We start from the raw sequence: 11,452 nt of genomic DNA, 5'->3' as shown, positions 1-11,452 counted from the left end.
AGTGTAGTTTAATAAATTTAGTTAGATTGTAATGCTGTTTAGGTTTTTTAAAAAAAATTATCATCATTTACAATTTGTTACTGTTGGAAGATGGTCTCATACCCACATGACCAAGGAAGGCCCACATATCTGAGAGTATTGTAAGATGGGCTCAAGTCCATAAGAAGTAGAACCCACCATCCTTATCAAATAAGTTGGAAGATCATGTGGGACTCACAAACATAACCACAAGCTAGTTAGAAGATCAAGAAAGCTGGTTAAAAGATAAGGTAGGACCCACAAAGATAGTCACGAGCTGACATCTTTATCTTGTGGTCACGTCATCATAGAAGAGTTCTAGTTTGAGTTATGTTTATCTTCTATTTATATTGAGTTATTTAAATATACTAGGACTTATCTTTAAGTGTTAGAGTTTGGGTGTAATTGGGACAAGGGTAGTTTAATTGTAATTGGACTCTACTACCTTCCTCTATTATAAATAGAGGTCCATGTACTCTGATTATAATAAGTCAATGAATTATTTCTTTTTTTCATAAATTCAACATGGTATCAAAGCAGGTTCTATGAGTTGACGTGGTCAACCCACAGAGAAAATGTGATCTTTTTTTCTGATCTATTATCTCTAGCAGTTTAGGTTTCATTTTTTTTTTTTCAGTCCCTACACTTGTTAGTGTTTTATATTTTTGACCCCTATACTAAGTTTTTCATATTACAAATTATATATTGACGGAAATATATTCGATTCTACTTTCCAGTAAAAAATATTTTTTTTCCAATCGGAGTTATCAACAAAGATAAATCGATTTTTGAAGTAGCGAAGGTCATATTGCAAAAAAAGGTTCGATCAGCAGCAGAAAGCTTCAACTTCCGAGGTATTTTATACTATCAAGAATGAGACTTTATATGGTGAATTATATATAAAAATAAAGATATGTAAGTCTATTTTATTACCTATTCAACCAATTCTCGATCTGAGTTATCTAAAAATATAAATAGATATTTGAAGCAGCGAAGGTTAAATTAAAAAAAAGGTTCGAGCAGTAGCAGAAAACTTCAACTTCTGAGGTACTTTATGCTATCAAGAACGAGACTTTATATGAAAAATTATATATCAAAAGAAATATCGGTAAGTATATTTTCTTACCTATTCAACCAATTCTCGATCTGAGTTTTTTTATAAGGAGATATTGATATTGGAAGAGTCAATGATCATGTTGGCAAAAGGAGAAAAAAATACATAGTTCAGCCAAATTATAGTGATCGAAATCTATCAGATTATTTATTTCAAAATAAGTATAATTTATGAAGAGAAGTTATACTTGGATGAAATATATTTAAGTCTAATTTTGGAAGGAGAATATTTCATGTCAATCTGATCTATATTTAAAGATATATTCGCATTAGAACAATCAAAGGTCATGTTGGTATCCTGTTGCATTGAAAAATCCAAATTTAAGCCAATTGTTTGGCGTCCCTTTTCGAGTTGTTATATCAGGAAAATATCTCACTTCTCCCTGGTTCGAGCTTTTATTACTACATCTATGATAGATGGTTCAAGCTGGGATTACTGCCATTAACCTCCCAACTTGATGGGTAGAAGTAGAAGAAGTACAAGAAAAAGGTATTTTATTCAATATATTGTGAATAAGTTTTATGTAACCAAAATATTCAAAAAAGATGGAGCTCAAAAGATGAAACTTTTGCATCAGATTGTTTCATGGGTCCTTTTAAAAGGTTTATTATTTTGGTTCGTGTTATATGGGCCCAACCCCATTTTCAACTGCTACTGTTCTGTCTCTTTGGATGAGACATTATTATTGAAGAAGAGGTGGCCTGAGTATCTTTTCTCAAACTATCCTTTATTTGACTCTCACAAATATCTTTGGGCCAACCCTTATTGTAACCTTATGAGTGTTGCTACGGTTGAGACACCGTGACAGAGGAGTTTATTACTACATCTGCTACCAATTAATTTCTACCTATGCGAATCGATGCCCAGGTTGGGACACCATGATGAATGAGTAACTACATCTATGTTACATCACCCTGATGGAAGAGTTTATTACTACATCTATATTATACCCCCCTGAATTGACATTTATTACTCCTACCACTTAAGAGTCGTTATCCTGTGGAGGGATACGGTAATAGAGTATTTTACTCTCACTTATCTTATGCCAGTTGGGCCTCATGGAAGAACCACCAGCATGAGGGGGAGTGTTGGAAGGAAGGCCCACATATCTAAGAGTATTGCAAGATGGGTCGGAGGACTACCATTTTATATAAAAAGATTGTAGGACTCAATAGCTAATCGAGGCATCCAAATGAGGTGTCACCGAGTTACTGAGTTAATTATTTTTTCTTTCAATTTACTTTTACTTTAATTTTATTTCAGTTGAATAGTTAATATACCGCATGGGTATTATTATAATATTTTAGCATGAACCCTACTTAAGGGGTGAAAGAAATGAGAAAAATTAAGTATGATTTTAGGTTAAATAAGGTTGAGAGTTCTCCTCAAATAATCTAGGGTTTTCAAGCTTCCCTTCGGTTTGATTCTTCTCTTCTCTTCTTCTTCTTTACGAATCACTGTGTTATATCCGGGACCATAACAAAGATCATATACATCATTTGCAGCAAGCTAGGAATTCATGATGTTTTCTCACCCCCAGTTTGAGGGAGAGTGTTGGAAGATGGGCTCAAGCCCACACGACCAAGGAAGACCCACATATCTAAGAGTATGTAAGATGGCCAAAGTCCATAAGAAGTAGGACCTACCATGATTACCACAAACTGGCATTCTTATCAGATAAGTTGGAAGATCAAGTGGAACTCACAAAGATAACCACAAGCTGGTTGGAATATCAAGAAGGACTCACAAAGATAACTGCGAGCTGGTTAGAAGATAAGGTATGACCCATAAAGATAGCCACGAGTTGGCATCTTTATCTTATGGTCACGTCATCATAGAAAAATTTTAGTTTGAATTATGTTTGTCTTATATTTATATTGAGTTATTTAATTATACTAGAACTTATAGTGTTAGAGTTTGGGTGTAATTAGGACAATGATAGTTTAATTGTAATTGGACTCTTCTACTTTCCTCTATTATAAATAGAGGTTTATATACTCTAATTATAATTAGTCAATAAAGTATTTTTTTTTTTATAAATTCAACGGTTACCAAAAGGTATGTAGATTTAATACACTAAAAGAAGTTGAACCGTTGAACAAATTCTCCCTTCTTGGTTCCCTTGTTTTTTCATGAAATTGCATGGAACGAAGGACGGAGGAGTTTTAGCATTCTCCCTTTTTAACTTAAAAAACTAATATTACTTTTCTTACCAAGGAAGAATAGAAAAAGCAAATTGCCTGGAGCATGGAGAAAGATGCCTGTAGCGAACCCAAGTCCTCACGAGCTTCGATTTTACGCGTTCTCTTCTTCCCGAAGAAAAAGAATAAAGTCGACGATTCTGTTGGATTCGTCATTCCGTTGTCCTTTTAATGTAAAGTAATAAACAAATCCTTCTCCGGTGATCTTATGACTTGTAATATTATTTCTATAATCTCTCCGATGGCGTCTCGTGTCTTCTCTTCTGGTCATTGCACCGGTGGTCGCCCACGTCATGCCTACCACTACTGGTGGTTCCATGACTAACGAATTACAAGGGTCTTTTTTGTTTTTTTATTTTGTTTTTTAGTTCTTTAGTTTTGTTTCTTGGTCTCCTTCAATTTTGTTAAAGTTTTCTACGGCGCGAGTCCAGGTGATCAACAAGGTTCCGAAACAAGCAAGTTCAAACTCGAGTCCAGCTCCAGATTTTTCTCAGAGATGAGGCGATTAGTTAACACCTTACGAGCGCATCGATGTGCCCAACGCCTGAAAAAAAAAGTCACCAGCAGTACATGAACATATAAAATGAATATGTTCTTCCCGCCGGACAATTCCCTGAACGAGAAACCCAACGTCAGATTGGATCACGTGAAGATTTTTCAGTTTTCACTCCTCCCAAGTCCCACCTCTCCCCTTTGGATTCAACTCCAGAAGATAATTTTCTCACTCTCAAGCTTCAGACGATAATCACTTCCACCTTCCACACACGCACTGGATGAGCTCATCATTACATAGAACAAAAAGTACCTTCTCTAGGTGGCAGCGCATCGTGGTTCTTCTTCCGAGAAGCAGGGCCCCTTTTACATTCCTCTCCCCAGTTACCAGTCACGATACGAAGGGCTCAACAACCCCATCCACATATTTTCAACCTATCCATCCTCCTCGACCACGTTCAGAATCAGATTACCCAACAAAAGAGTGGAGGAAGACAGAAAACCACCCAGCGCAATCAAATCCAGTTTGATTTTTAAATGCGAAAGTAAAACAGAATATAGGGACAACGGGTGATGAGTAGCGGACGGGTGTGCGAGAAAGCAAGCATCGGAGTAAAGTCGTCTTTTGTAATTGCAACGTGAGAAAGAAACAAATACAGGAATCTCAATGGGCACAAAGGCATATGCTCTGGGCGATACAGAATTCAGAGAAGAAAAAAATTAAAAGTCAGTAGGAACCAGAGGAAGAAAGAATTCGCGTTTCGGCACTGCATCTGTCTGCTAGAGTGGAAAGACGTCGCCCTGTAGGTGATAACAGTGGCATCGAATAATCTGTTTTTCCCTCCTGCCGATCGAAGAAAGAAAGGTCCAGATTTCTTTTTTCTGCCTGGATATATTCTTTTTAGCTCTTATCTTCTCACTGTATGCGGCAAAAAGGCGTAAAAGATCAAGACTTTGGACGCTTTCCCGACTCAGATTTTTTTCTCGAAAATCTTTTTCGGAAGCTGGCCGAAGACAGACAGCAATTGCGTGTGCTGACCCACCTCCGGGCCCACAAATCTGATGGCCCATCTGATGAAAAGCGTTAATTACTCTGTGCCACGTGCACCTCATTTAAAAGTAAATAAATAAGAAAAGAAAAACGGAGGCGGCTTTTGATTTCTCGATTACGATTTTCTATTGGTAGGTACGGTGGCGAAATTCCACGCAGGTTCCTACCACAAAAGACAAAATATTTCTTATGGACGAGGATACCCTTGGGGCTTCTATCTGGTTTGTATTATATGGGGGGTCTTTTGGTAGTTACGTAGGGACTGGTTTGGGAAGAGAGAAGCAGAAAATCGAGCGGCGGTTTTCTTGTGGGCCCGTCGGTGTGCTTCATGTTGTCAGTTGCTTACCATGATGGCTCCTCGCGAAGAAAAACCGAAAAACTCGTCGCAGCGAAGTACCCGAGCCGAACTCGTGGGACCCGGCACCGGCGCACCACGGACGGTGACCAGCCGCTGATGACGTGGAATCGCAGGTCGAGTTGTCCGCCCCTCGCGTTCTACCGCTCGTGCCGCCATGCTGTGCCCACCCGGCTTATCTTTCGCCCCCCTTGTTCTTAACCTGCGCACTGCTTTTTTTCTTCTAAACCTGCGCTTCCTCAAATCTTATTTGCTGTCCTTTCCGCCAGTTTTTATTTCGTTTCGCCGTCTCTGCATCTCCCTCGCGCGTTCTCGCTTTTCTCGCGCAACCCTAGTTTCCTTATCCCGGTATCGTAAATCCGGGTCCCTGTATCTCTTAGCCGCGGAGTCGAAGCTGCAGGTACTTCTTCGCCCCGTTTTCTTGCTGTGCGATTCATTTCCCCCTCCCTCCGACTTGGTTCTTGTTTGTTTTACTTTTTCTGCTTTTTGTCTAGCAGTTTCTTACTGCTTTGGTGTTGTTTCGCCGTGGTTTTGAACCGGCTTTAGCTTATTGCTTTCTAGATCTAATCGATTTATTGAGTAGTCGAAATTTGGACCGGTTTCTCGATTTTCATCATTTTTACACTTCGTATTTCGTTCAATTTTTATAGCTCTTGAGTTGAGCAGGTTATGGTTTTCTTTTTCTTTTTATCCGTTTGATATGTTTTTGCTTGTTATACCGAGAAAATGCGTGTCCGGTTTATAGGTACTTCGACTTGTGAGTTTTTCCTCGAAATCCTTTCTTCCAAATCGATCTTGAGTTGATTGAGGTTGATACCTTTAGTGTATATGAAGATGCGAATCGGTGAATAACTGTTCTTCTTATTGTGATTTAGAGTATTTCGGCGCTTAAGCTATCTGATTCAAGTAGTTTTTTTTTTTTTTTTTGGTTTATCTGGCTCGCAGGTTGCTCTCCTTAAGTCCGTGTGCTTCTTTTCAAGCTGCTTGGATTTATATTCATTTCTTTTTTCCCCTTTTGTTTTTTTTTTCTTTGCATCTTTTTCATTAGGTCTTTATGTGTTTGCTCTTTATCAGCTGTCTTTACTTAAAGAAATATATTCTTTATTGAAATTTTGAAGGAAGATCATTTTGTGACCTCTCGGTTTAATTTCTGAGGCCATGCATAGCTGCAGTAAAGCTGAAATCATTTATATGAAATTTAGATGCTGAAATATATTGAATGTAATCTTAGTAATGTATCCATGTCTATTTTTCACCTGTTAGAGTTATAGATTTTAAGTTTTTATTGGCTTTGTAATCATAACGAAAGTCGATTACCTCTGTAAACTTCGATGTTGTTAATCAGAAAGAATAATCTATATTACTCTATCCAGTTTTCCATAAGTTAGTTCTCCTTCCTTTTTTCTGGGGTATTAGGTAATGTTTCATTTTTCTGCATATGGTTTCTCATAATAATTGTCCCTGATAGCCTACAAATTTCAAGTGATTTTTTTGGTGGACAAGACGATAAATATGAGGAGATTTGTTTGTTAGAGTTTCATGCGCTTTCTGATTTCTAATTTGTTGCCAGTGAGGCAGGTTTTACTTTCGAAGAAGGTAGCTGTTATAAAAGCGATATGATTTTTTTGACTTTCTGTTGTTGTTATATGGTTGTGCTCTCTATTCAGTTTTTATCTTCCATTCTCCCTTCCAAGTTATGGCTTGTTTGCTTGTCTTTTTGTGTACTATTTTACCCGATTCTTCATATAGAGACTTTCTGGATTTTTTTCCTGAAGACAATGAGAAGATAGAACTCATTATTAAATTATCCAAAGTGTGATTTGGTACAATAAAATAAAAAAGGCAAAAATAATTATCCCAGGGGTAATGAAAAGCCAACAGCAAGATTTAGCTAGGTGGTTTCTTTTCTGGCTAAGGAATCAGCAATTCTATTAGCACATTTAGGGACTTGAGCCTGTGATATGGCAAAAGAATTACAAGATCATCAATTTTATCGCAATACTTTAAAAAAGACCAGGAGTCATTTAATTTTTTGGATTCAGATATGGGTTACATATAGTAAAATGTTTTGATCTTAAAATTCCATTTCAGGATTTGGATTCCAAAAGGTACTTTCGTAATTCATGTCTTTCTGTTCAAACCAAAATTAAGTGATTGTGGTTCATATGGGTTTTGATATAACGAAATGCAAATCCAAGGTGCCCTAAAGCACTAGATGTGGTATTACTAAAGGTTGCATTGTTTCTTTTTCACATTTCTTATAGCATAATAGAAAAGGAGGACCAATGGAACAGAATGGAGGAAAATACATGTAGCTGACTCAACATAGTTGGGATAATTACAAGAGGCTCTGATATTGATGATCAGGATCGTCAATTCTTTTACACTCTGCAATACTGATGATGGGTTTTGGTCCTTTTAGAAAAGCATTCTTTAGTGTCAAATTTTACTGTGACTATTCCTGTAGATTTTAGTTAATATGTTCCTGTAACAGAGGCGTGAGTAAGTAGGTTTGAACTTAGCACATCTTTTAGAATGTTCACATATTGTTAACTTAATCCATTTGGGTTGAAAATGTGGTTCAAGTCCACATGTTTTGAGATGAATCCATGCATTGTTTGCTTGCACAGTGATCCAGTCTTTCTGATCAATGATTCAGTGTTTCTACTTGTCAGCTTCCTTTAGTTCTATTCATGCTTATTTTATTTTTTATGTTGTTTTTCTGGGATAGTTGATATTCAAAATTCCTTGCACTTGAATAGAAAAAGTTGGTTTTGACTAATTTGGTTTTCACTTTGACTCTTCACACAATCTGATTATGCTCTGCTTTTTACAGGAATGGTTGATTATTTTGGTTTGATGGTGACTTGTAAGGTTCTTCACTGATATTGTTGATCACTACAGTTCCTGGGAAAATTATATTTGACTCTATAGAAATGGATCGTTGCGACACATCAGGATTTGTCAGTGGAGGTTGCAAGAATTTCCCCAATTACTTCTAATCCGAATTTTATCATTTTGTTTTTGTTTATTTAATCCCGGAAGTAAGGGTGACTAGCTCATACATCAAAATCTGCAGAGGATCAGAGGGCTTTTTCTTGGAAAATACGACTAATGGATGATAGGTTTCGCTTAGGATTCTGTGGTAACCGTTCCTTAAATGCATTTGAGAGTTTGGGCAAATTTGTTCAAGCTGGAGGAGAGTATTATGCAGACACCACCTTGCGACTTGACTCTCCTGGTGCCAGTAGCTTGAATATTACTTGTAGTAAGGGTATCAAAAGGAAATGGAATGCTATTGACGGAACATTGGGACCAGAAGATGGCTCCTCTCTTGTTCTGGGCTTAGGACGCTCCTCAAGTTCCTCAGACAGCAAGGGAAGTTCAGCAACTGCCTGCACCATCTCATCATCAAAGGAGACCGATGAAGAATCTTCCATGGATCTGGGCTTAAATTTCCATTTACACCTCGGAAGTGAGAAATCACCCAGCCCAAATAAAGCTACTGCTGCTACACCAGCTCTCAAAACTAGTTGCAAGTTTGATCTTGAGTTGAGTCTGTCCACAGGGCCACTTGAATCAGACATCACCGCCATCACTCATACCTCTGCTCATTGCAGAAACAGTTTTGAGCTGCCATTTGTACTTGGGTCTTTGGAAGCAGTTGATGAAGGGTCTACCTCATCTCACTGGAAATTTGGAACAATTTTGCCACCTTTGTCTAACTCTGACACAAGCTATGTTCTGAACCCAATCTCTGCGAAGCCTTATCCAGGTCCAGCTCCTGATTACTCTTCAGTTGTGGTATCAGCGGCAAAAAGCTCAGTCACCTGCACTTCCGGGCTTACTCAGCCTAATCAGCTTCAGCGTAGTTCAAGTTCTAAGAATTGTCAGTTCAAGGGATGTGGAAAAGGAGCAAGAGGGGCATCTGGCCTGTGCATTGCCCATGGTGGTGGCCGGAGGTGTCAGAAACCTGGATGCCACAAGGGTGCAGAGGGCCGAACTGTATACTGCAAGGCCCATGGTGGGGGCCGGAGGTGCCAGTTTCTTGGGTGTACAAAAAGTGCTGAAGGACGCACAGATTACTGCATTGCCCATGGTGGGGGCCGTCGCTGCAGTTATGAGGGGTGCAGCCGGGCTGCAAGAGGCAAATCTGGTTTGTGCATACGGCATGGAGGGGGCAAGAGGTGCCAAAGGGAGAATTGCACTAAGAGTGCAGAAGGTTTCTCTGGTCTCTGCATTTCTCATGGAGGTGGCCGCCGTTGCCAGTACCCAGTTTGTACAAAGGGTGCACAGGGAAGCACCATGTTTTGCAAGGCCCATGGTGGGGGTAAGAGGTGTACAGTACCAGGCTGCACCAAGGGCGCTGAGGGAAGTACACCCTACTGCAAAGGACATGGTGGCGGGAAACGCTGTTGCTACCAAGGGGGTAGTGTATGTCCTAAAAGTGTGCATGGAGGTACTAAATTTTGTGTTGCTCATGGAGGTGGGAAGAGGTGTGCAATTCCAGAATGCACAAAAAGTGCAAGAGGGCGGACTGACTTTTGTGTGCGCCATGGTGGAGGTAAGCGGTGCAAGTATGAGGGGTGTGGAAAGAGTGCACAGGGCAGCACAGATTTCTGCAAGGCCCATGGTGGGGGTAAGAGGTGTTCATGGGGTCAGCCTGGATCAGAACTAGGTGGTCCTACTCCTTGTGATCGATTTGCAAGGGGGAAAACTGGCCTTTGTGCAGCTCACAGTGCCCTGGTGCAGGATCGCCGGGTGCATGGTGGTGGTACACTTGGAGCTGCAATACATGATCCAAAATCTGGCAAGGATGAGAGTACAGAGGTTGGTAGTGAGGATATGCGTGTGGACATTATGAAGATGGTGAATGAAGCCGAGAACTCTGAAGAGGGAATAGGCTTCGATATACAACCGGTCATCCCTATGCAGTTAGCGCCAACTGGAAAACTGATTCTGCCCCAAGAACCGGTATCTTTACCGGAGGGAAGGGTGCATGGAGGAAGTCTGATGGCACTGCTAGCCAGTGGTGTTGCAAATCAAGTAGAGGGCGTTGAACCATCAGAGCCAGGGAGGTCTCCTTACAAATTGGCTGGCAATTGGGTGTAAAGTCAGTAGGTTGGAGAGTGCTTTCACTAGGTTTTTTTAACTTTGGTTTTTAGAGTCTGCTTTCTCATGGTTTAGTCTAGTGGTTGTGGACGGTCTGGAGATGAGGGAAGTCAAGTTTCTCACGTCCATTGATTATATAAGGTTCAGAAGGTAGGAGTTGATTCATTTGGCACCAAGTGGGTTAATAAGGTGGAAAGTCCATGGACATGGCTTTTATGACTCGTAGGATTGGGTAGGTTTTAGTTTGCCATCATGTAAATATCTCTTAAGCTTTTTGTGAATACATTTTGGAGTTTGGTAGTCATTAGAGGTCCCCATTCATGCACAAGGACATCAATTTTCAGCTTCAGCACTTCATCGCCCTTTCAAATATTTTACAGTTCTCGTTATTTTGAAGAAAACCCTGGCGCAGAATTTCCTATTCTGCTTTTCCCTTTTGGCAAAACCCTTGCTTACGAGTCGTTCCGCATTGAAAGTGGATTATCCGTCGTGACTCTCGTACCAGTTCTCCCAAAAAGTGGGGACTCCGGAATTCTCGTGATTATGAGGGAAGAGGTCTGTTCTTTAGGGCTGGGATTGATCTCGCCCCGAATCACAAAATTAATCCAAATCATAAATACATGGGTAAGAAATATCTATCTTAATATAATATGGATCCATATGGATGAGTTACAAGTCAGACTCGACCAGAATTATTCGTAAAATAAAAATGTAATTCCTAATTTAATGGATTGAATTAGATTTAAATAAATATTTATTTTATTATAATTCATGTTTAATATATTAACAATTAATATCAAATTCTTAAATAACTTTTGTTCCTTCAATCTCAACCTCATAATAATGCTTTGTTACTAATTGAATGATTTTTACTATCTCAGTTTCACAATCTGTGTTATCCTCGAGTGAATATATGGACTTTGAAGTCAAAAAATTATTTAAACCTTAACTTATCCAATTAATATTAATGTGTGAGTTAAATTTTTGAACAAAGGTCCACAAAATAGGTCCATAAATCAATTATTTTTCATAATATCAAAACAAGTACTTATATGTGGACTTATACACAACCTATCCACTTGTAGACCACAAAAGACCTACAAAAGAGG

At 39.1% G+C, this 11,452-nt stretch overlaps 1 protein-coding gene across 1 annotated transcript; it reads left to right on the top strand.

The window, feature by feature from the left end:
• Positions 1 to 5,482: 5,482 nt before the first annotated feature.
• On the top strand, positions 5,483 to 10,671 carry LOC137942768 (uncharacterized). Its single transcript, XM_068788512.1, has 3 exons — positions 5,483 to 5,631; positions 8,068 to 8,204; positions 8,311 to 10,671. Exons 2-3 carry the CDS (start codon positions 8,168 to 8,170, stop codon positions 10,341 to 10,343), a joined length of 2,070 nt encoding a protein of 689 aa, XP_068644613.1. The 5' UTR covers positions 5,483 to 5,631; positions 8,068 to 8,167; the 3' UTR covers positions 10,344 to 10,671.
• The last annotated feature ends 781 nt before the right edge of the window (positions 10,672 to 11,452 follow it).

The sequence above is a fragment of the Aristolochia californica genome, unplaced genomic scaffold, assembly GCF_029961685.1.
Source record: "Aristolochia californica isolate CCGP_79_NKW_82.1479 unplaced genomic scaffold, dmAriCali1.0.hap1 SCAF_1, whole genome shotgun sequence".
NCBI lineage: Eukaryota > Viridiplantae > Streptophyta > Magnoliopsida > Piperales > Aristolochiaceae > Aristolochia > Aristolochia californica.
Note: the sequence above shows the minus strand (reverse complement) of the source record. Positions and strands in the feature narration are given on the sequence as shown.